This window comes from Arvicanthis niloticus, chromosome 26, assembly GCF_011762505.2.
Source record: "Arvicanthis niloticus isolate mArvNil1 chromosome 26, mArvNil1.pat.X, whole genome shotgun sequence".
NCBI lineage: Eukaryota > Metazoa > Chordata > Mammalia > Rodentia > Muridae > Arvicanthis > Arvicanthis niloticus.
The window spans coordinates 33,186,629-33,212,264 of NC_133434.1; the positions used below are offsets into that span (position 1 = coordinate 33,186,629).

At 47.1% G+C, this 25,636-nt stretch overlaps 1 protein-coding gene across 1 annotated transcript; it reads left to right on the plus strand.

Moving 5' to 3' along the window:
• The first annotated feature begins 116 nt into the window (after positions 1 to 116).
• Cyp1a2 (cytochrome P450 family 1 subfamily A member 2) lies at positions 117 to 25,291 on the plus strand. The gene is made up of 8 exons (XM_076925578.1): positions 117 to 226; positions 18,515 to 18,538; positions 19,550 to 20,385; positions 20,985 to 21,102; positions 21,703 to 21,792; positions 22,063 to 22,186; positions 22,905 to 22,991; positions 24,719 to 25,291. Exons 1-8 carry the CDS (start codon positions 121 to 123, stop codon positions 25,011 to 25,013), a joined length of 1,680 nt encoding a protein of 559 aa, XP_076781693.1. The 5' UTR covers positions 117 to 120; the 3' UTR covers positions 25,014 to 25,291.
• The last annotated feature ends 345 nt before the right edge of the window (positions 25,292 to 25,636 follow it).

Genomic DNA, 25,636 nt, shown 5'->3' on the forward strand with positions numbered 1-25,636 from the left:
ATGGTGTTCAGGCCACTCAGCACCACCACAGGAGTGGAGCCTATGCGGATCTGAAGGACGTCCCCATACTGCTGACTCAGCTTCGTCAGTGCCAGATGTGGGTTCTTCCCCAGGGTCAGAATGTGCCCAATGAAGGGCAAGCCCCAGGGCCCGGGTGGACTCTTCAGACCTTTGGGAACCTGGGTCCATGTGGTTCTGACCATCCAGAACACTAAACAGAAGATGACAGTGGCCAGGAGCAACTCTGTGGCTGACATGAAGGCTAGGAGTCCGTACATAGAAGGCATGATCTAGGTGGCTGCTGAGAGGTGAAGCAAAAGGAAGAAAGCATCAGGCTGAGGGTGAGGGAATGAATATCCTACAGTGTCGCCATGCTGGTCAAGGAAAAGAGACGCCTTCCTCCTGGAGCGTTTACTGGGCACGGAGCAGGACAGAGATTGTTGAGCTGCCACTGTGTGCCACTCTTTCTTACCCCACACACAGAAAGACTGAGGTCAGGTAGACTAAGCACTCATGGAGACGTCTCAGTACCTGGGAAGCTCAATGTGATTTTGTTTTATTTTCCACACAATATATTTTAATCATACTCTTCACACACACACACACACACACACATACACACACACACACACACACACACACACATCTTGTTTTTTTTTTTCAGTCTCAGTCATAAGCAGATGAGGAAGGCTGTAGTAAGATTCACAGAGGGTAAGTAACATTTCCAAAGTTAAGCAGCTAGGGAATGATGGGTAAACTCTCAACCCAAGTAGCCTACTTCTAGAAAACCCCTATTTTATTTTATTTTATTTTATTTTTTATTTTTTATTTTTTTGGTTTTTCAAGACAGGGTTTGGAAGTCACTCAGTAGACCAGGCTGGCCTCGAACTCAGAAATCCGCCTGCCTCTGCCTCCCAAGTGCTGGGATTAAAGGCGTGCGCCACCGCCCGGTAAGAAAACCCCTATTAACTGCGTGGTTTCAAACAGTGGTTTCCGATTTCTGTGGTTTCCATTAGCCCCGCTTTACTCTGTGTTTCCTAAAATCAGTTTTGCATCCACTAAGTAGCATTATCCTAGACAATGTCTGTGTCTAAATACAGCTTTGGTTTTTCCACGTAACACATTCCAATAAATGCACAATTGAGTCTCTTTGGGTCCTACCTATCACCTTTGGGGAAGCCATCCTATCGGGAAATCAGAGATCATTTGTTTCTTCAGCTTCATTGCACACTCTAGTCGCAGGGAAATCAACTTCCAAATGCCCAAAGTCACCCAGCAACAGTGACAGAGCCAGGGCTCACAGCTCCTAGGGGAAGTCCCATAGAATGTACAGCCGCTATCACAGGTGCCTCCTTTCGAAAACCAAAGAATTTGAGTTCTCAGTTCTTTACTGTTTATCTCAGGATGTAAAGAATCCCACAAAACCCCAGAAGAGGACAGGAATGGGAGAGGGTACAGGAAAACCAATGCCCAAGCCATTTTGCTCTCAGCCCTAGCTCCCTAAGTTCAAACTGAGCCACACTTTAAAAGCTGAGGGAGATTAGCTAGATACGACTCCAAGTAATAGTAATCCAGGCCAAGCTTTTTGTTGTGCTCAGTTCTCATGAATGAATAGTCCGGGTCTTTCCCTTCTTTTGCGGGTCATGAGAAATGAAAAGGAAGACTCCTATCAGGCTAGGGCTATAAGAAAACCACTGACATGGGCTGGGAAGATGGCTCAGTGGTTAAGAGCACTGACTGCTCTTCCAGAGGTCCTGAGTTCAATTCCCAGCAACCACATGGTGGCTCACAACCATCTGTAATGGGATCCAATGCTCTCTTCTGGTGTGTCTGAAGACAGCGACAGTGCACTCACATCTATAAAATAAATAAGTCTTTAAAAAAAAAAAAAAGAAAGAAAACCACTGACTGGGGTCAGGAAAACCAGGAACAGATCTGAACTTAGTTTTCACTAAGAGAACACTTTCTCTTTAGGCGTATTCTAGAAAAGGTAAGCAAATTTACAGACTGCTCTAAGTCTCTGCCCAGTCAGGAGAGTCACTTTGCTGTGAAGTACAGTGCAGGTAGTCTTGGGCGAGTCATTTTAACTTTGAGGCTTCGATTACATAACTGGGAAAGAGGGTAAGACAAGATTGCCCAATTCAGCTAGGAGGTGCTGGCCCATATCTTTAATCCCTGCACTCGGGAGACAGAGGCAGGAGGAACTCTGAGTTTGAAGCCAGCCTGACCCTGTCTCAAAAAACCAACCAACCAACAAACAAACAAAACAAAACAAAAAAAGAAGCCAGCCTGGTCTACAGAGTGAGTTCCAGGACAGCCAGGCTACACAGAGAAACCCTGTCTCAGAAAACAAAAACAAACAAACAAACAAACAAGAAGGCTCAATTCAGAGGGTGCATATCCTAGGAAGAGAAGATCTGAACCACATACGACAGGAAAATGTACAACTCCTACCCCAAATACTACAGCCAGCTTGATGGGAGAGGGGCTTCCTGGAGGAGCTGAATGTAAAACACACTTCAACATAATGGGCTCCCCTAAGGGCCTCTAGCCTTTGTAAGGTAGATGAGCTGAGGGAAATGTAACTGGTGTTTCCAGTTCCCTGAAGCTCTCGGTGGATGGAGCTGATGGTGTCCCTGCAAGGATGGAAGACACAGTCAGTGAAATAGGAAGCCTCTCTAGCCCAAGTCAGAAACAGCTCTGACAAGCTACCCTTTGGAAGGATAGAGGCTGTGGCAATAGTTTTTAAATAAGACAGAGAATGCTTAGGAAAGCTCAGGGCATCTCCACTCTCCACCCTACCCACCCAGAGAGGAACCCTCACCCCCATTGGCAGTCCTGAGGAAAGGGTTAAATGTACAGGGAAGAAGTCCCAGGAGGTCAATGGGGGGGGGGGGGGACCTGAAGTGGAAGGGCATCTCATTTCTATCTAAATATCTGATACTAGGTACTGGACCTTAGGCAAGGCAAGTCCTCTTATTTCTCTGGCCTCAGTTTCTCCCTTAAGGAATTTACTTGATTACAAAAAGAAAAAAAAAAAAAGTCTCCTACCCAGTAACTCTTCACTAAAATTGTCCTTTTCTTGGGAAGGAGGGGCAATCCAGGAGCCCCCAGGCACTCACCTTTGGCTATGAGGAGGGACTGAACTGAAGAGTGTTCTCTACAACCCCAGGGAGGATCGGGAAAGCTCCAAGAACTACCACCTTCAGGGTTAGGGTGAAGGCACCACCACCTTTATAGGACTCTGTTGGCCACGCCTCCTTATCTGAGCCCAGTGGTGGGACTGAGGGAGGGACAACCTTAGGGAGTGCTCTAGGCAAGTGGGGGGGGGTGAGATAGGCAAGAAGCCATACAGGGACACCTTATGTCGGTACAGGCACAACAACAACAAAAAGAGTAAAGGCTGGGGTCACCCTCACTTTCAGGGCTCTCCATGAACAGCACAGAATCCCACTGAGGGAAGGGTTTGAGGAAAAACTCTGGGGTAGCCTAAAACGTATTGGGGTCTCCATCCCGTATCATAGAGATTCCTTTCCACTATTTTTTGCGTCCCTAAAACATTGGGTGTGGAAGATCCTCTTGTCCACTGCAAGCTAATGGGTGCCAGGAAAGGCTGGTAGAGGGAGAGCAGCTGGGTGGTAACTTTGCTTCCCTGGATTACTGAGTCCAGGCTCGCGTGAGAAGTGCAACGACCCCAGCCCAGAGGTCACAGAACAGGAAGGCCAGTGGCGCCATTGGACTGCCTCTGTCCCCCACAAATTGGGTATCGTCCGAAGTTCGCGCTGCTTCATCTAGGGGTGGGGATGGATGGCAGGCTTGCAGATGGCACCTCTAAGGGTCACCTTAGGCAGGCTGCAAGCCTGGGAGACTCCTCTTGCAAGCTCCTAATAGGCTCCCAGGGCTTGCTAGTGTTTTGCATACTGAAGCAGGCGACGCGGAGAAATCGAGAAATCGGGCGGCGGGTGCAGAGTTATCTACGTATGGGAGAGAGAAGGGTGGAGGAGTATCCACGTGGGACAGCAGGAGGGGGTCTGAGGCCACAAAGGGGGATGCTTGGCACGCACACGAGTTCCTGGGGCTAGCGTGCGTGAGCCTGCTCTATCCTCTGGGGGCAGAGGTCGGGCTGCCTGTCCCCGCCCCACTTGGCTGGGGACAAGGTGCCCGGGAGTTGCGTGAGAAGAGCCTGGAGGCCCGCGCAACCACCCAGCTACCCAGCTCACTGGGCGCGGGTCCCAGTGCTGTCACGCTAGCTGGGGGAGGGGAACCGTGGGTGAGGCTCTTAAAGGGCCAGCTTTCCCGGGGCGTTGGGGTGGGGTTTGAGAGATAGAAATAGTCTTAAACTTTGCAAGGGCGCGACTAGACAGCGCCAGCGGTGCAAAGGGCCGGGTTTGCGTGCGATGCTCGGCTTCTGCCTGAGAGCAAAGGCCTGACAGCGTGTGTCCACACTTTTAGTGGCAGGACACGCAGCACCACCCTGCATGCCCAGCTGGCTGTTTTGCAGGCACTCTCTGGCCCTGCAGGCTGCTCCCAGAGTGAGATTAGAATAAGGAGAACACCTGAACTTGCGTGTCTAACTCAACCTGTTCCTAACTAACACCTTCACCTACCCTCCCCATGAGCTCTCATGAGCCCAGAAAGAACATTTCCATCTGCTCTGTGACCAAGGCCGGTAGGGGGAGGGGGAACTCATCCACCCCCTCACCTCCCACTCCTTTGACAGAGCTTACCCTCTTCTGGGGGAAGACAGGTGATAAGTAACAAAACACAGAGACAGGCATAGTGCAAAAAGGGCAATAGAAAGACAAATGATAAGTAGGGGACAGTTTACAACTGCAAATGCGTTGGCCAGGGGAGTGCTCTCTGAGATAGCACTGAGCAGAGGCAAAAGTGTCCAATCAAACCTGCCAGGTATCTCCTGATTAGAGGAACCACCTCATAGGCACAGTGTTTCCAGATGTTCTAGTTATGTGGAGAGGTTGTGGGAAGGGGGTGGCATTCTCCTGACATGTGTACCTATTCAAGAAGTATCCCAGGAAGGAAGATGAGCGTCAGTAGTGTGGACGTCAAGCTCAGTCAGGCTTATGTGCTGGAGGCAGACTGGAGAGCAAAACACTTCTATCTGTTTTGACGTCCGTGAAGCCCCACGTCCACACTCTCATCCAGACCCCTATCGATTCCCTTTGCTTTTTGACCCTTTCAACTTCTTCCTCCCCACTGTGCCTCTCAGAATGTGAAATCCTTTCTGTCATCATGTTGGCTGAAATCCCTTAAGTACCTGAAGATAGGAACCAGAGCCTCTTGCAGAATCTACCAGGTGTGTCCATCTAGGGTTCTAGTAGTCTCAATTCTGAGTCTAAATAAAACATGCCGCCCCCTTGTATTCTTTCCTGGATCCTCTCCACAGCACATTAGATTTCACTTGGTGTCACTCTTCCTCTGACGCCCTTTGTCCCTACCACTGCCTTAGCTCCAGAGAGTGGAGAGCACAGGAGGTGAGGTGGGCCTTCTTGGCATCTTTGCAGTCATTCTCAGGACACCTGGCCTTTACAATCTGCCTCTTCTTCCTCTATTTCCCAACACAGAAAATATACATGTGAAAGATAATCAGACATAAGGTCCCTGTGAGGTAGAAATGATTGTCAAACCGCATTATAGGTGGGGTATGTGGCAGCAGTAGTATTTATTGAGCTCCAAGTATGTAACGATAAAAATTAGGTGAGAGGTGCTAGGCATGGTGATACATACCTATAACTCTAATACTTGGGAAGCTGAAGCAAGAGGATTTTCATGAGCTCAAGGTCAGCCTAGGCTACATAGTTAACAGTAGACTAGCCAGGATCGCACAGCAGATATAGCAAAAGCAGAAGAAGAAAAAGGAGGAGGAGGAGGAAGAGGAGGGAGAAAGAGAGAGAAGAAGAAGAAGAAGAAGAAGAAGAAGAAGAAGAAGAAGAAGAGGAGGAGGAGGAAGAGGAGGAGGAAGAGGAGGAGGAGGAGGAGGAGGAGGAGGAGGAGAAAGAGAAGGAAGAAGAGGAAGAAGAGGAGGAGGAGGGAAATAAACTGAGCACCAGAACAAGCAGGCCACATAGGAGGTGAGGTGAGCCTTCTCTGAATCTGAATCTTTACAGTCCTCCATTCCATTCACTGCATCTCGGGGACTCAGCTTGAGAAGCTTCATGGTACCTACATTGGAGCAAGAACCAGAGAATTGAAAGAGCTTGAATAGAAATAACCCCTGGCCAGGCAGTGGAAGCAAGACACTTGCAGGTCCCTCAGCCTGCCCTAGAGCCACTCTTCCTCCTAGTTCCATGGTCCCTACCAATGCCTTAGCTCCAGAAAGTCAAGAAAATCTGTTAATCACGGAAGGCCCAGCTCTGAGGCTTGCAGCCAGGAATGCAGGAAGCCCTTCTGTTTTGCTCATGTTCTTTACCAAAAACTTTATTAGCTAATAAAATCAGTTCCTCTCTTTCTTCTCTGCTGGAGAGATTGATCCCAGAAAGAAAATGCCCTATGACCTCTGGCAGTTGGAATCTGAGCCTAAGATCCTGACCTCTTGTTTCCAGGCAATGACTCTCCCTGCTAAGGGAAGCCCTAGTCAATAAGCGTAGGCTCTAAGCAAGGGCCCCCAGCCCCCAGCCCCTGTGCACCGGGATTATGGACTCACTATCACCAAGACTTGTCTGGGCTAAGGGTCACAATGGAAGGAATGGGCCTCACTAATCCCTCGATAATTGACAGGCAGAAAGTTTGGAGACCTTGGCACAGGGCTAAACACCCAACTGAGGCCAAAGTTTATAAGCCTATGCGTGAGAAGCTCTTTGGCTTCCCTAGTAACTGATACCAGGAGCACACTGGGAGGGAAGAGGGCTCTGGGCTGGAGAGAGGCAGAGAGTTTGCTTGTCAACCTGGCAGACTCAACAGCCCCGGGCTTTGGGTCAGCACTGCTGAGGGCTAGGTAGTGGAAGCCAGGAAACAAGCAATACCCTACAAAAAAATGTCTTTCACCATAGGGAAGACAGGAACCATACCCCAAAGAAAGCCAGAGGCAAGCCCAGAGATGTTACAGAATCCTGAGGAAGCTAAAACAGATGATGTAGGGACTCTGGAGAGCTTAGAATAGTGGGAAACTTGGGAAAGATATTGATGACATGGTGGGTGACACTGTATTTTAAAGAGGGAGAAGGGGACTGGATAGATGGCTCAGTGGTTAAGAGCACCAACTGCTCTTCCAGAGGTCCTGAGTTCAATTCCCAGCAACCACATGGTGGCTCACAACCATCTATAATGGATGCTCTCTTCTGGTGTCTCTGAAGACAGCTACAGTGTGCTCATATACATAAAATAAATAAATCTTAAAAAGGGGGGCCAGTGGTGGCACACACCTTTAATCCCAGCACTTGGGAGGCAGAGGCAGGCGGATTTCTGAGTTCGAGGCCAGCCTGGTCTACAGAGTGAGTTCCAGGACAGCCAGGGCTACACAGAGAAACTCTGTCTCGAAAAAAACAAAAACAAACAAACAAACAAAAAAAAAAAAAAAAAGAAAAAGAAAGAAAGAAAGAAAAAGAGGGAGAAGAGAAGAAGCCAAATCACTAAGACACTATGATTTTAGTTTCATGAAAGGGAGGAAGAAGAATGGAAGGAGAAAAAGGGGAGGAGGAGGAGGGGGAAGAGGAAGAGGAGTAAAAGGGGAGAAAGAAGAAGAGGAGTAGAGGAGGAAGGGAAGAAGAGGAGGAGGGGAGGAGGAGGAGGGAGAGGAGGAGAAAACATATCCAAAGGAGGTGGCTTGGAGTTACATGTTGGAAGAGCTGGTTGACTGGAGGAATAGAGGTACCTTGTCCCCAGTGCTTCATAATGGAGAGATATAAACAAGCATCTTTAATGGAGAACAATGCATTTTCTTGAGGGTGGAGTAGGGGTTGGGAGAGGAGGGGTCGTGTATTCTGAGTAGTGGGCACCACACATGAGAATGCAGAGGCAGCAGCTGAAGGAATCCTCTGATGTCTCCTCTGGCTGGTGGGAAACTTACACTAAGTGGAAGATGGTGTGGGAAGACAGACAGGATCACAGGCTGAGCTGAGGAGACTTGTTTTAAATGCCTTATGAAGTTAATGAGCAGCTCCGAGGGGAATCTAGCAAGTTCACTTCGGTGGTAGTATGGAGCACTCGAGCCGTGAATCTCAAGCACGCTTGAAATTCAGGAGAATAAAATACTCAACATACCAGCTCTGCTAGTGCATTTTACAGCTGTATCAAACAGACAGCAGAAATAGAAAACTCTTTTGGGGGGCAGGAAGGATAGCCTGACAATCTGAGTTTAATTCCCAAGACATCATGCAGCTTAGGATGGTCTGAGATCCCCTGTGTAAACAAAGATGGCCTTGATCTGTGGATTCTCCTTCCTCCATCTCCCAAGTGTTGAGGGAACAGGCTTATGTCTGGTTTTATGCAGTGCAGGAGACAGAACCTCCATGCCTGCCAGGCAAACTGTCTACCCAGTGAGCTATAGCCACAGCCCTAAATACAAATCTTGAGTGATCTAACCAGTACTACCTTTCCACTCCACAGCCTCAACCCTACCTTACCCACCTTCTTTGGAGAGTGACTTCCCCTAGCTCTTCACTCACAGTAACTTTCTGATTTGCCCTCTCCTCTGCCCATGCCCTGTATCTGGCTAAGGGTAAACCACTTACCATCTCCAGGTCTCCAATGAGTCAAGTGAGAAACGAGGCTCAGGTAGTGATAGCAGTTGAAGCAGAGATGTCCTGTGTTAACTGGTAGGAGATCCTGGGCATAGAAGATGCTCAGAGAACATTAACTATTTTTTTTAATCCTTTTTTATTTCATTTATATGAATACATTGTAGCTGTCTTCAGACATACCCCAGAAGAGGGCATCAGATCCCATTACAGATGGTTGTGAGCCACTATGTAGTTGCTGGGAGTTGAACTCAGGACCTCTGGAAGAGCAGTGGGTGCTCTTAACCACTGAGCCATCTCTCCAGCTGAACATTAACTATTCTTATTCATCTGTAAGACCAAAGCAGGACATTCCCTAAGAAGAGCCTTCAGCAAGCTCTTGTGCAGGTTCATATATACTTGCTTGTGAGTAATAATTAATTTATCTAACCTTTTTCTGAGTGTGTGCTGTATCCTGGTCCCTGTATTGGAGACTATAGGTATAGAGAAAAGTTGAGGCTGTGTCAACTTCTTTGTTAGCCGACTTCCCATTCTTACAACAAATACTTGAGTTTATCAGCTTGGAGAGGGAAAGACTTTAGAAATTTAAATCCACAATCAGCAGGCCCTGTTGTTTTGGACCTGTGGAGGGGAGACCATGGCAGAGCAGAATTGCTCATTCTAAAACTAGGAGGTAAAAAGAAAAAAAAAAAAAGAATTGAAAATCTAAGGTCTTACAATCCCCTTCAAAGGTGGTCCCTTTGGTGGTCCCAAGCCTCCAAGAAGGGCACACTTCAAAGATTTCACCCCTTCCCAATAGCATCGATCAGGGAATCAAACCTCAAACATATGGGTCTTTGGAGGACACTCAGATATCTCAAATCACAGCAAACTCCAAGTTACTCACAGTCCTGAAGGAAGGCAGGTGATGAGCGGACTAAGAATTCAGAGGGTCCTGGCTAGTTTGGTGATAGCTGAGCAGGGTATAAAACAAGGAGCAGGAGTTGGGTCAGAAAGGCAGGTGGAGTTGAACATACAGAGAAAGACTGTGGAAGTATTCCCTGTCTCTTGCTTTGTGGTGCTCAGCGTAGTGTTGGATGCAGCCCCTTAATTCTAAATTCAGATCCCTTGAACCAATGCAAAGAGCCATGTGCGGACTGGGGAGAAGATGGCTCAGTGGGTAAAGTGACTGCCACACAGGCATAGAGACCCAGGGTCAGATCCCAGAAACCCACATAAAGCTAGACTCTGCAGCAGGTGTCTAATTCCCAAGCTCTACTACAAGAAGAGTATTAGAGTCAGAAAAATCCTGGAACCTCAAGGGTCAGAAGTCCACTCATGAGCAGTGGTGAATAATAACAGACCCTGTCTCATAAAAGATGGAGACTGAGAACTGAAACCTGAGTTGGACTTTGACCTATGACAAAAGCATGCCCATGTTCATACACATGAATACTCACACCATACACACAGACACTCTTTTGTGGGGGGGTGGGTTTCAAGACAGGGTTTCTCTGTGTAAGTCTGGCTGTCCTGGAACTCACTCTGTAGACCAGGCTGGCCTCGAACTCAGAAATCCACCTGCCTCTGCCTCCCAAGTGCTGGGATTAAAGGTGTGCACCACCGTTGCCTAGCCACAGAGACACTTTTTTTTTAAGATTTATTTATTTGTTTAATGCATATAACTACACCACCATTGCTCTCTTCAGACACACCAGAAGAGGCACCAGACCCCATTACAGATGGTTGTGAGCCACCATGTGGTTGCTGGGAATTGAACTCAGGACCTTTGGAAGAGCAATCAGTGCTCTTAACCACTGAGCCATCTCTCCAGCCCCACAGAGACACTTTTAAATAAAGTCTAGAAACACATTTTAAAGGCTGGGAACAGAGGCATATGTACCTGTAACTCAAACACTGAGGGGGAGGAGACAGATGGATCCCTGAAGTTCACTGCCACCTAGTCTAGCCAAACCACTAAGGTTCAGGTTCACTAAGAGACTCCCTCAGAAAATAAAGGTAGGGCCAGGTGCACACCTTTAGTCCCAGCGCTCAGAAGGTGGAGACAGGCAGATCTCCGTGGCTTGGATAACAGCCAGGACTGTATGCAGTCACTGTGGTGAGACTCTTTCTCCAAAAAACAACAACAATAACAATAACAAAAACCAAACAAACCCCAAGAAACAACTATTCCGTGGCTGGAAAACTCAGCGTTAATTCCCAGCGCCCACACAGCAGCCCACACCCATCTTTAGCTCCAGTTCCAGTGGCTTTGATGGCTCTGCGGGCAGCCATGCACACCAGGTAAATATGTGGTACACATACATACATACATGCAAACAAAACATCCATACACATAACATAAAATTTAAAGATCTGAAGGTTTGCTCAGTGGCTAAGAGTACTGGTTATTCTTCCAGAGGACCCAGGTTCAATACCCAGCACCTACCTGAAGGCTCTAAATCACCAGTAATTCCGGTCTTAGAGGCTCTAACAACCTTTCTGGTCTCCAGACATATGCAGGCAAAATATTCATACACACGGTACTGGCTGGGTTTGTGTGTCAACTTGACACAAACTAGAGTCATTAAAGAGAAAGGAGCCTCAACTAAGGAAATGCCTCCATGAGATCCAGCTGTAGGAAATATTCTCAAGATGATCAATGGGGGAGGACACAGCCCAGTGTAGGCGGTGCCATCCTTGGGCTGGTGGTCCTGGGTTCTATAAGAAAGCAGGCTGATCAAGCCAAGGGAGCAAACCAGTCAGCAGCACCCCTCCATGGCCTCTGCATCAGCTCCTGCCTCCAGGTTCCAGCCCTGCTTGAGTTCCTGTTCTGACTTCCTCCAATGATGGATTGTAATCTGGGAGTGTAAGCCGAATAAACCCTTTCCTATCAAACTTGATTTTCAGTCATGGTGTTTCATCACAGCAATTAAACCCTGATTAAGACACACATAAAATACAAATTTTAAATATTTGAATAATTGTTTTTTTTAATCATAAAGGTGGCTGGATGTGATGGATCACATCTTTAACCTCAGCACTTGAGAAATAGAGGTAGTTGAATCTCTGTGAATCCCAGGCTAGCCTAGACTACATAGTGAGTTCAGGATACCCAGGACTATGTAGAGAGACCCTGTCTCAACAAGGTGGTGCCAGGCATAGTGGTATATATCTTTAATCCCCGCACTTAGGAGAAAGAAGCAGACAGGTCTGTTCATTAAGGCCAACCTGGTCTATATAGCAACTTCTGGGCCAGCCAGAGCTATGCAGCGAGACTCTGCCTCAAAAACAAAATAAAATTCATATGTAAAAGTTGGAGCTAAGGGCTGGAGAGATGGCTCATCAGTTAAGAGCACTGACTCCTCTTCCAGAAGTCCTGAGTTCAATTCCCAGCAGCCACATGGTGGCTCACAATCATCTGTAAAGGGATGCAATGCCCTCCTCTTCTGGCGTGTCTGAAGACAAGTGTTTACTGCTCTTGCAGAGGACCCGAGTTCAGTTCCCAGGGCCCACATGAACATCAGGGATCTACAACTCCAGTTCCAGAAGATACGGTCTCTGGGAGCTCCTGAATGTAGTGTGGTGTACACACACTTGTGCCAGCAAGTGCATATAGCATAAGATAAATAATGAAGGAATATATTTTTCAAAAGCCGGACCAAGTTAAACCATAGAATTAGAAGTCAGCATTATAGCTACTTTGGGGAGGGGGGCGGGACGTGCAGGGGATTCTGGGGTCTGGTTTCATTCTACCTTCTGACCTAGAAGTTACCAGACCAAAAGATGCACTGAAGCCAGGCATTAGAGCTATGTGCCTATAACCCCAGTGTTCATGGACCCCAGGTAGGAGGCTCTTGAATTCTAGGCTAGCCTGGACTAGATTATAGGGAGCAAACTAAGCCCTGAGTGAATGAAGTCCTGACTGAATACGGGCTATTGGCGTGGTGCAGCCATGCCGAGCACCCCAGAGCCTCAGACCCATGGAGAACACGGAAAAGCCTTCTCCCCTGAGCCTCAGAGGCAAAGCCTTTTCTTCTGCTCTGTGTGCAATGTTGATGTGTGCAGAAAAGGTTCGCCATAGCTTTCTCCCTCTAGATATCTACAATATGAAGACTCCTCCCAAGTAGAAATGACTACTACTGAGATTAGCTAAACCTGTCTCCTTGATCCAGCTGTGTACCATTGATAACTTCACTTCCTTGTTTATCTGTTCTTGATAACCCCTCCTCCTTGTTCAGCTATTGCAAAATTCCTACCTCTCCATTCAACTCTATATAATAAACACACTGAACTTATAGGGTGTTCCAGTTTCTCCATTTGAGAGCCCAGCTCTCTTGTGCTTGCTCTCTTGTTCTCTCTCTCTCTCCCCCTCCCTTCCCCCATCTGTTTCTTTCTTTCTCTCCCCCCTCCCTCCCTCTCTCCCTCCCTCTGTGTGCATGTGTCTCTCTGTGTGTGTATTGTCTGTCTGCCTTTTCTTCATTCCTTTGCTTCCCCAGTCATATTCAAAATCCTGGAGTTATGCATAGATACTGCACTACCTATAGTGAGACTGTCTCAAAGCGAAACAAGACAAGTTACTGAGCTAGTTATGATACGTGCACTTTTCTTTATTGTAGGATTTTATTTTTGAGATACACTCTCATGTAGCCCAGGCTGGCCTCAAATTCCCTATGTATCCGGGAATGATCTTGAACTTCTAATCTTCCTGGCTGCCCCTCCCAAGTGCTGGGCTTACCCTCATGCATCCATTGACAAAATGTTAAGTAAGGATCAAACCAGGTCCCAGTGCATGGTGGGTAAGTCTTCTACTAACTGAGCTAGATCCCTGCCCGGCCTGTAGTTTACTTTTAAAAACAAAAGCTATCTGTCATAGATAAGTGTCCAAATATGTATGTAGCTGCTCCCCACTTCCTGGGTGTAGCCTGTGCTCAGTGACTTCTTTCAAAGGATACCGAATGGAAAGACAGGAGAGCTGACTTAAAATGGCTGGAATCACTTCTCAGTCTAACACTGTTCATTCTGGAGAGATTTGCCAGGTTCTGTTCAGTCAACCAACCAAAGTCACGAAGACAATGCTTAGTCACATTAGAATGGTTTCACCTTTGAGATCCTTTTACCAACAACCCCCAACCTCAGGCTTGCCAAAAGAAAACCCACCCACAACCAAGTCTGGCAGAGAGATATACTGCAAACTCTTGGCCCAGACTCCTGAGAATTATCAAAACCGTCAAAACCTGAGAACCCCGGTTACAGCCAAGAGTTTAGACGTCTAAATATCACCTGTTATCCCAAAAGAGATCCTGAAACAAATAAGAACATTAAATAAAAATGAATGGCATCTAGGAGCTGGACAGATAGATGGCTCAGTGGTTAAGAGCACTGGCTGTGCTTCCAGAGGACCCTCGTTCCCCACCTCCACTCACATGGTGGTTCATTGTCATCTATAATTCCAGTCCCAAGGGAATTTGATGCCCCCTTCTGGCCCCCATGGGTGCTGTACCCATGTGATCCACAAACAAAATGAAGGCAAAACACTCACACATGCCTATAATAAACTAAAAATAATTTTTGTTTGCTTAACTTTGTATTGATTCTTTATGAATTTCACCTCATACACCCCAATCCTACTCATCTCCCTGTTCCCTTGTACCCACCGTATGCCCTTCCACCTTTCCTCCCAAAAGAAAAACAAAATCTTGTGGTGGAAGTTGTAGTGAGTCATTGGGGTGGTTCTAGTTCTGGATGTGTAGGAGCAGCTCCTTCGCGTGCTCCAGCAGTTCATAGATGGGGTAGATGGTGGAGTGGGCCAACTCGGAGACCCACTGGATGTGGGCCTGGAAGGTATCCCGGGTGTCAGTCCGGCAGCTCTCCTGTACCCACACCACTGGAGCGAGCTCTCCAACACTGCCCTGGCTAATTCATCCGGTGCTGCAGCCAGCAAGAGGCAGAGCCAGCTCTCCCTCCCACCTGCCATCGGTGGTGAGGAACAAGAGGCAAAGGAAGGCATCTCTCCCTCATCCATGCATGACCACTGCATGACCCATGAATCACGGGGCTAGATCTCCTTTATTCACACACTGGGGAGCTGGCTCACCCACAACTCCCCAAACGAGGGGCAGCTCTACTGTGCTTCCTGGGTCCAGAGGCTGCTCTTCCGAATATTGCATCTGGTGAGGGGCACGGACACCTCTCCTGCTCACACCCTCCAGGCCAGCTCTCCCACAATACCTAGGCAAGGGATGGGGCCAGTTCTGCACAGCCCTCAGGCATCAACATGGCCCCTGCTGGCAGCCCAGACCAGGGACATCCGCCTGGCCTCGGAAGGTAACAGACCTTGCTGCTGCAGGGCCACTGACCCAGACACAGCCCTCTGTGGTAACATAGGCCAGGATGTCACCATGGCTTTGGTGGCATCACATCCGGCTGCTCCTCACTACCCTTAAGTCTCTAGTTCTGCCTCTCTTCATTGTGCCCATGTCCTTCTGCTTCTCTTTCTCTTCCATCTCCCCATCTCTCACTTGCTCCTCTTAGTGGTGTCCTGGGGCCTCTGGGTATCTGGGTGCCTCAGGAATTGTCTCAGGAGTGCTATACCCTGCCCAGGCCGAGTACCACCAGATGGAGATTGTCTTGGGTGTGGTCAGCTGCCTGGGCTGTCAAGGCACCAGACTGGTAGTCATCTTGGGCTCATGCTCTGGCCTGGTCCTGTGACACCAGGTGGGTTGTTTGGTTTGTTATCCTTTTTTTTTTTTCAAAGCACACCTGGGTGTATGAAGTGACACATACCTTTTAAATGTTTGTTTAAGCACATCTGTAGCTGTAGGAATACATAGTGACACACATACATCTAATCCCAGCACTCTCAAGGCAGAGACAGCAGATCTCTATAAATTGGAGGCCAGCCTGGTCTACATAGTGAATTCAGAACAGCCAAGAATATATAGACAGATTTTTGTCTCATAAAAAAAAATGGAGGAGAGGCATCTAAATAGAATAAGCCATAAACTTTAGTCAATAAGAAGAAAATGAGTTTGTATAAAACTTAGCCTAATTTTCAGGTTGACCCTTTTTAATTGAGTGAGCTGAACCCAGTAAAGACTCAGATAGGAAACTACTGTGTTCCTTCCTTCTCAGCTGACTTCAAAACAGCTTTGTAACTCTCTGTTGGACTCTTCATCCTTAACACTTGCAGAAGTTAATCCTGAAGCTTAGTGTGTGTGTGTGTATGTGTGTGTGTGTGTGTGTGTGTGTGTATGCCTGTGTGTATGCGTGTGTCTGTGTATATAAAGTTTCTCTCTGTAATCCTAGAACTTGATCTGTAGACCAGGCTGGCCTTGAACTCACAGAGATCCACTTCTGCCTCCTGAACTGAGTAACTGAGTTCCCACCACCTGCCTGCTGCCACCACCACAATCACTGACACCACCTGGCATATATATATATATATATATATATATATATATATATATATATATATATATATATATACAAACATATACACACACACATATATATATATGCTTTAAAATTGTATTTATCTATTGTGTGTGAGAAAGACAGGGACAGAAAGAGAGAGAGATGGGTCAAGAAAGTACACATTTGTTAAGATGTAAATGTGCCAAGACACACATGTGGAGATCAGAGGACAACTCCACCACGTGGGTCCTGGGGATCCAACTTAGGTCATCAGGCTTGGTGACAAGCACCTTTACTCACTGAGCCTTCTCAACAGTCCCAAAATGTAAGGTTTTTTTTTTTTTTAACAGAACCATTTGAAAGAAGGTTGCAGGCATCATGAAACTTCACCCCTAAGGCATACAGCATTGACCTCCTAAGAACAAGAATATCTTCCTACATGTGGTTTAAATGAGAATGGGCCCCCATAGCTCATTCATTTGAATGTCTTGTCCTGTTAGTGGAACTTCTTGGGAAGAATTAGGAGGTGTGGCCTTGTTGGAGGAGATCAGGATGTGAAGCTGTCAGATACTTCTCAATCCCTGTCTGCTCTCTGCTATGACGGATAATGAACTAACTCTCTAAAACTGTAAGCAAACTCACAACTTGCCTTGGTCATTGTGTCTCTTTACAGAACTAGAACAGTAACTAAGATATCATGTAAGTATGACTGTATGTTAGATCTGAGAAAATTGGTGTTCATTTGAGAATGTCATTTAATCTCCATGTCCGCATCCAGGCCATGTCCTTGAGCCTCCCAAAATGCCTTCTATAGGTTTGAATTTTTCTTTTTGTTAAAAATAGAATCCAATCAAGTTCACATATTGCATTTGTTTTGTTGTTGTTGTTGTTGTTGTTTGGTTGGTTTTTTTTTTTTTTTTTTGAGGGTCTTACAATGTAGTCCTGGCTGGCCTGGAATTTACTATGTAGACTATGCTGGTCTTGAACTCAGAAATCCAGCTGCCTTTGCTTCCCAAATGCTGGGATTAGAAATGTGTGCCATCATACCCAGCCCTGCATTTACTTTTAATTCTTTAGTTTCTTGGTTCTGGAACTCGTCTGGTTTATTTGGATTTTTTCCCTTCAATAGTGTTGATCAGAAGAGTCCAAGCCAGTTGTCATAAGGAGGAATCCATGCTATAAAAATTTTAAATTATTTCTTTTATTTTATGTACATTGGTATTTTGACTGCACATATGTCTGTGTGAGGGTGTCAGATCCCCTGGAATGGGAATTACAGTTGTGAGCTGGCATGTGGGTGCTGGGAATTGAAGCCTCTGGAAGAGCAGCCAGTACTCTTAACCTCTCTCTCCAGTCCCCATGAATTGTCTCTATTGGCTTTTAATTCCTTACCATCTTCCACAGGAGGGAGGCTGTCGAGAGAGCCTCCCTTTAGAATACAAAATCCTAAAGAAAATAAAAGTTGGGAGAGGAGTTAAGACTAAATAGTTCAGTGGCAGAGTCCTCATCAATATGTTTGTGGATGTAGGTTCAATTACACACACACACACACACACACACACACACACACACACACACAGTTGTGGAGTGTGACGAGGTAGCTAGACCATACATGTGATGGTTAATCACCAGTATCATCTTGATGGGATTTACAATCACCTAGAAGATGGTCCTTGGAGCATACTTTCCTGAAAGGTTAACTGAGGAGGGAAAGCCCTTCCGAAGTGTGGGCTATACCATCCCTAGGCTGCAGTCCCTGGTTAACAACAACAACAACAAAGACTCTAGTGCCAGCAGTCTTCCCTCCCATCCTCTCTCCTTCCTAACTGCAGGTGCCAAGTGACCAGCCACCTCACATTCCTGCTGTTGCAACTCCTCTGCCACGATGGACTATACTCCAAAAGTGTGAACCAAAATGACCCTTTACTCCTTCCTACCTCATCTTGCTTTTATCAGGTAGATTGTTACATCAAGACAAAACACTAGTGTTATGTACCTCCCTATCTGCCTCTGTGGGGAGCATGAGCTGCCCCTGGTTGGCCTGGGTGCTGAACATGTCCCTTTCTCATTTTTGTCCATCGACCTAAGTTTTACACCCCGAACTCTGCCCTGTCTTTGAAAGAAGTGTAGGCTTTCAAGGAAATATACCCTGGCCTCCAAATGTCATATTTTTTTTTATCTCCATGGATATTTATCTTCATGGACCCAGAACCACTTCTGACCCAAAGAGCTATTCCTGAGCCCCAAGTGGAAGGTGGAGCTGAGGGTTAATGGATTGAAGCCAAGAATTGATCCTTTTAGCTTTGTACAGTATCCAGCTTTGATATCAAGTGACCAGGGCACACAGCTAGGCCAGTCCAGAGGAGTTGGTGTTATAAAAGGCCCCTCTTTGGAACCCAGTCTTAGACTGACTCCCACAACTCTGCCAGTCTCCAGCCCCTGCCCTTTAGGTAGGTCTATCTGTGTGTCTTTTCAGATGATGAGATCTGTTTCTATTTCCTAAATGCTATTAGAAATGAAGAAACGGGGACCCACCTTAGCTTCTCTTTTAAAAAAGCCTCCCACTCGTGTGTGTGCGTGTGTGTTTATATGTATATGTCTGTCTGTCTGTCTGTCTGTTAGAACACCACAGCTTATGTGTAGAGCTCAGAGACAACTTTCAGGAGTCAGTTCTTTCTTTCCACCACATGGATTCCAGGGATCAAAATTAGGTCATCAAACTTGCCAGCAAGTGCTTTAACCACTGAGCCACCTCACTAGCCCACTAACTTTAATTAACCAGTTTCAGCCAGGCTTTTTCTAAGGACAGTTGCCTGGAGTGAAGAGGTAGGGAGAGAATACCCACCTGGCATTGGGCAGCCCCGGACCTGGCTGCAGCCTACTTCAGTCTAAGCATGGAGGTAAATGAAGACTCGGTTTTGGAGGAGGTACCTCTGCTGTGTATTTATAGAGTGTTACTGGGAAAGGAGGATATCACAGGTCATGTATATCATCCCAGGGACAGTGGCCTTCTATCGCTTGAGCAAGGAGGCATTTTCTGTTCTTTGAGTGTGTAGCAGGTACCAGCAATGTGTTGGACCCTCTGGCAGAAAGTGCAGCAAACACTCTGTTATTGGGACTGTTGAGGAGCTGCCTTTAGCGTGATTGTTTTGGCGTGATCACTTGCATCCACGCCAGTCTCGGAATTGGAAATGAGAGAGGTAGACAGAACAGCTCGGGAGGGAAATCCAGACACTAAAGTTGTCAATGCGAGGCTCCTTTCCAGCCCTTGGCTTTTGTGATGGGGTAAAGAGGAATCCCTGCAAGAATGAGACACATGACAGGTATCTTCACTTTTCTCATGTGTGGCTGAAAGTCAAGCATAGAATGTATGTCGGCACCTACTGAGTGAGTGAGCTAAAGAATAAACGGAAGGCTCAGGATCCCTCCTGAACCCCTCTCTCTTCCCATTTCCCCTGTAGTGGTACAGATGGAATTCTTCCAGCACATCTCCTTAGCCCCAGAGTTGCTCCTGGCCACTGTCATCTTCTGTTTAGTGTTCTGGATGGTCAGAGCCACAAGGACCCAGGTTCCCAAAGGTCTGAAGAGTCCACCCGGGCCCTGGGGCTTGCCCTTCATTGGGCACATTCTGACCCTGGGGAAGAACCCACACCTGGCACTGACGAAGCTGAGTCAGCAGTATGGGGACGTCCTTCAGATCCGCATAGGCTCCACTCCTGTGGTGGTACTGAGCGGCCTGAACACCATCAAGCAGGCCCTGGTAAGGCAGGGAGATGACTTCAAGGGCCGGCCAGACCTCTACAGCTTCACTCTGATCACTAACGGAAAGAGCATGACTTTCAACCCAGACTCTGGACCAGTGTGGGCTGCCCGTCGGCGCCTGGCCCAGGATGCGCTGAAGAGCTTCTCCATAGCCTCAGACCCGACGTCAGCATCCTCTTGCTACTTGGAGGAGCACGTGAGCAGGGAGGCTAACAATCTAGTCAGCAAGCTCCAGAAGCAGACAGCAGAGGTTGGCCGCTTCGAACCCGTCCACCAAGTGGTGGAGTCGGTGGCGAACGTCATCGGGGCCATGTGCTTTGGGAAGAACTTCCCCCAGAAGAGTGAGGAGATGCTGAACATCGTGAGGAACAGCAACGACTTCGTGGAGAATGTCACCTCAGGGAATGCCGTGGACTTCTTCCCGATCCTGCGCTACCTGCCCAACCCGGCCCTCAAGAGGTTTAAGAACTTCAATGATAACTTTGTGCTGTTTCTGCAGAAAACCGTGCAGCAGCACTATCAAGACTTCAACAAGGTGAGCCTGGGAGGCGGGCTGTACCTCAGTACCACCGTCAGAGAATGCCCCCCACCCCCAATCCTACTCCCAGATACTCAGACTGCCATGTGCTGCCAAGACCTCGGAAAGCTCTGGGCTACTTAGCAACTCTATGACCTGAAGCCTTTCCTTCTTCCTCACAGCTTGTGTCTGGGGACTGTTCCAAGCCCCAGAAAGCAAAGGCGTGTGAATGGAGCCTTGGCAGAGCTTTGCAATATGGGGGTGGGAGGGTCACTAATTTAAAGGCTATTTATTGTTCTGCAGGAAAACGAGCTTCAACAAAGGTTAAGTAAGCTCCGGCTTCATGTCGCTGTTCTTCCCTGTGTTCACCCTACCTCTTCCTCCTCTGAAACCTGAGGGCTCCTCTGAGCCCTGGGGTTATGGGAAAGAAGGGTCAGGGGCACATGAAATGACTATGCTCTATTCAGGGCTGATGTAAATTCAAAAATCTGAGCTCCAGCCCAGGGCCTGGAGGCCAAAGCAGTTCCCAGGCCCCTGGGACATATCGAATGGGATGGGCAAGGTTGGGCATTTGGCCCTGGAAGTGCTAAAGTTCCCCTAAACTTGTGTCCTCCTAGGACAGTATCCAGGATATCACAAGTGCCCTGTTCAAGCACAGCGAGAACAGCAAAGACAACGGCGGTCTCATTCCTGAGGAGAAGATTGTCAACATTGTTAATGACATCTTTGGAGCTGGTAGGAGCCACATCCCTGCCCCTCCATCCACCAACTGCTATTCATCCATACCCAACCTATCAGCTCACTCATCACCATGTCAGGTGACACAGGACAGACACCCGCTCTAGGATCAAGGTGTGACCTCACGATACCCACCAACTCTTAGGAGTAACTCCACTAAGTCCCTCTCCTTTGGAAGTCTGGGTTTACCCACAGGCTTATAATCCCAGCTGCTGACTAAGAAACAAGTGTCTACAGGGGTTTTATTTGTTTTGGTTTCAAATTCGGTTGGTTTTGACTTGTTATGTTTGAAACTATATCTTACCTCTGTATCCCAGGTTGGCCCCAAACTTATGGCAATTCCCCTGCCTCTAACTCCGTAGTGTTGGGATTATATAAGCTACCAAGCTCAGTTTCTAAGATTCTGTTGAGGACTCAGTCCTTCCCTCAGGGTACACAGGATGGGAGCCAGAGAGAGAGAGAGAGAGAGAGAGAGAGAGAGAGAGAGAGAGAGAGAGAGAGAGCGCTCCATTTATGCTAATGCTTGGAAAAACAACAACAGAAAACATTTCCTTCTGTCCATTGTCTTTTGTTCTTCACAATACTCCCTGCACCCAGGATTTGACACAGTTACCACAGCCATCACCTGGAGCCTTTTGATACTTGTGACAGAGCCCAAGGTGCAGAGGAAGATACATGAAGAGCTGGGTATGTATTGTTCCCAACCCTAAAGTCAGAGAAGCCTTGAGGCTCTGGGTCACTTGACCTACAAATACATGTGTATGTGTCCACTATGTGTAAGTCCTAGGCATATGGTATCCCCCACTTGTCCAGATATGTTGTTGGTTGGTGGGATTGTGGGGGTCTCAGAAACATAAGTAAACATAGTCTAACATAGACAGAGTGATACTAGCACAACAGAGACCCAAGTGCGTGGAGCAGACAGAACATCCCACCAAGTCTGCTTGTGTTTTACAGACACAGTGATTGGCAGGGATCGACAACCACGGCTTTCTGACAGACCCCAGCTGCCATATCTGGAGGCCTTCATCCTGGAGATATACCGATACACATCCTTTGTCCCCTTAACTATCCCCCACAGGTATTGCCCCCATTCTGTGGCCCCCAGGTTTTCATACTTTTCTCTACCCAACTTCCCAGCTCTGGCCCCAACTCAGGATCCATCTGATTCCTGGATTGTGTCCTCAGCTCCTGACCTCAGCCTCTGGTCTACCCCACCCAGTCCAGTCCCCTGTGGCCCTAGCTGTCACTCACTTCCACTTGTATTCACTCCCTATGGACATCTCCAGCCAGGCCCTCCTCATTGTCCCTCACAAGGGTGATCCAGCCACCTGCCAATTTTGCTTAAGCTTGACCATCTCCCTGGAAAGACTTCTACCCAACGTATCTGACTCCAAAATTCTACTCTTGCCCAACGCCAATCCTGACTTGTGCACTCCTCCATTTTGGCTCACTAATCTCCCGATGATTCATAGATCTTTCAGCCCATGTTCCCTGATTGTAAGAGCGAACATTTAGCTCGGCTCACACCCGAGCCTAGATATTTCTGGTACAAAAGGCTGCAGATTCCTCAGGGCAAGCCCCGATGGGTGGTTTCTTAGCTTCAGATTGCCCCAGTGCACATCTGAGCACAAAGCGAGTCTAGTAAACAAAAGGAAAGATAATTGCCCCATATCCCCTGACCCTCACATGATCTCCCGGGACTGGGTTTGGAGACTGTGGTAGTCAGACACTGGGATGAAGTGGAGGAAGGAACTTTTCCAAGCCCTGAGCTGGACAGAACTCTCCTCTTTCCTCAGCACAACGAGGGACACCTCACTGAATGGCTTCCACATTCCCAAGGAGTGCTGTATCTACATAAACCAGTGGCAGGTCAACCATGATGAGTGAGTACATAGCCCTCATGGGGGAAGTGGCAGGCTCTGTAAGAGGAAGGCTGTCTGTCCCTTCAGGAAGTGTTTATAAAAGGAATGCCTCATTGCTAGATAGCCTACTCTAAGTGACAAAATTTAGACCGTTTCACAAACTTCGATATACAGAGAACTTAACTAGGTATGTGGTGTGAGTGGCAAATGCCTGTAATCCATCCAATTGAAGAAGCTGAGGCAGGAGAATTACAATGAGTTCAAGGCTAGTGTGGGCTTCTTGGTGAGTTTTAGGCTAATGTAGGTTCCATATCTGTTGAAAGAAATTAAGAAAGAAAGAAAGAAAGAAAGAAAGAAAGAAAGAAAGAAAGAAAGAAAGAAAGGAAGGAGAGGGAGGGAGGGAATGGAAGGAAGGAAGAAAGAAAGAGAGGGAGAAAGGTAGAGGGAGAAGGAAAGATAGAAGAAAGGAAGGAAGGGGAAATTAACTAGGAAGTTTCCTCATGCCCCAAGGTTCCAGTCTGATGAGACTGGAAATGATTTATGGGAATTGTCTAATGACTTCCTTGGAAAAGTCCACTCTAAATTGTAGGTAGGAGATCCATCTAAGCCAGGGCACGTTGAATGTGAGAACGCCATCTGTATTTGTATTGTCAACTTTTAGTCAGAAGAATGAGCACAGTCTGAGTGCTGAGTTTCCGTGCTACTGGCCTGTTAGGAAAGGGAGGGAGAGAAACATGTCTTCCTTCTTTCAATAGCTCGCTGATAGTATATGTGATGCAGAAGGCCCTAGGTCCAATTTCCAGAACGACACCAAAAGAAAAAAAAAAGGAACTTAACAAATATTAAAACCACTATCTTGGACCATGGAAATGGTTCATTAGGTAAAGGCGTGTGCTGCCACACCTACCACCCCAAGCTCAATCCTCAGACCCCACATACAAGAAGGAGAGAACCAACCCTTATAAGTTGTCGTTTGTCCTCCACATGCACACACAAGAAAATAGATAAAAATTTAAAAATAAAAAATAATCACAATCCACTATCCTTTTATTCTTCTCTTATATATTATATCCCCACTGTAGTTTCCCCTCCCTCTCCTTCCCTCAGTCTTTCTTCCCACCTCCTCTCTCCCTTAGATTTACCCCAAACCCACTATCTTTAAAGTTGATTATTTTAGAGAGAATTTTATCTTTTAAAAAATCGTAGCCGGGCAGTGGTGGCGCATGCCTTTAATTCCAGCACTTGGGAGGCAGAGGCAGGCGGATTTCTGAGTTCGAGGCCAGCCTGGTCTACAAAGTGAGTTCCAGGACAGCCAGGGATACACAGAGAAACCAAAAAAAAAAAAAAAAAAAAAAAAAAAAAAAAAAAAAAAAAAAAAATCGTGGCCAGGCAGTGGTGCTACAGACAGAGAAACCCTGTTTCGAAAAACAAAAAAACAAAAAACAACAACAAAAAAAAAAATCGTTAATATGACTGGAGGTGCATCTCTTTAGTAGAGTGTATTCACCTACCATGCACAAAGGCCTGGGTTCTACCCCAAGCACCGGCTGTGGTAGCATGTCTTGTGTCTTGTACTCCCTGAAGGGTGACCCTGGTGTTATGGATGGTGTTTAAGACCAACTTTCGATGCAAGCGATCCAGTCTCAAAACCAACACAAAAGGAACAATAACAAAAGGAAATAAATGGCGAAATTGGTCCCTTCCCCACGCAGTCCACACAGCTCAGGTCCCATCTGTTCCTCCCACAGGAAGCAGTGGAAAGACCCCTTTGTGTTCCGCCCAGAGCGGTTTCTTACCAATAACAACTCGGCCATCGACAAGACCCAGAGTGAGAAGGTGATGCTCTTCGGCTTGGGAAAGCGCCGGTGTATCGGGGAGATCCCGGCCAAGTGGGAAGTCTTCCTCTTCCTAGCCATCCTCCTGCAGCAGCTGGAGTTCAGTGTGCCACCGGGCATAAAGGTGGACCTGACACCCAACTATGGGTTGACCATGAAGCCCAGGACCTGTGAACACATCCAGGCATGGCCACGCTTTTCCAAGTGAAGATGGCCGAGGCATCAGTGGGGCCATCACCCTTGTTTCTTTTCCTTTCTTTTTAAATTACAGCTTTTTTGAGATACAATTCTTTCCTCATTTAATTCATCTCCAATCAATTTTACAATATTGTCTCTCATGTTCTTCCTAAACCCATACCCATTAGGATTTATGATTTAAGATTCTTCCTGTCCTGTCTTGCTTGCTGCACCACATGTTAATCTAGTTTTTGACTCAATAGATTTTCCTACTCTGGCTGTTTCATATAAATCCAATGAGTTATGGTCTGTGACTGGCTCTTTTCACTTAACACAGTTCTTTCCAGGTTCATTTATGTTGTCGTGTTAAATCCTGGGACTCAAAAACAGGCCTCATTCTGTTTCCTCATAGTCACAGTAGACACTTAGTTTAGTGCTTTCTCCTTATGCTGTTCTTCTAGGAGTTAAATCTTTGGACACTTGAAAGGGACAGAGAGGAAGGAATCAAGCCTGTGGTGGATTGGTCGCTCCTATATCCTGTCCTCATGGTCAGGGGAGAATAGCATCTTCAGTTGTATTTGAGTTCACTGGAGAGTGAGGGACCTGAGGGAATGACTCTGTAGGTAAAAGCAATTACTGTACAAGCATGATGAC

What these genes read in the sequence shown, in the direction of transcription:
- Cyp1a2 (XM_076925578.1), top strand. Translation starts at nt 121, where the DNA reads ATGTGCCCAATGAAGGGCAAGCCCCAGGGCCCGGGTGGACTCTTCAGA. An exon ending in CTCCAGCCCCTGCCCTTTAG is followed by an intron (nt 18,539 to 19,549) that starts GTAGGTCTATCT and finishes TTTCCCCTGTAG; the next exon opens with TGGTACAGATGGAATTCTTC. An exon ending in TAATGACATCTTTGGAGCTG is followed by an intron (nt 21,103 to 21,702) that starts GTAGGAGCCACA and finishes CCCTGCACCCAG; the next exon opens with GATTTGACACAGTTACCACA.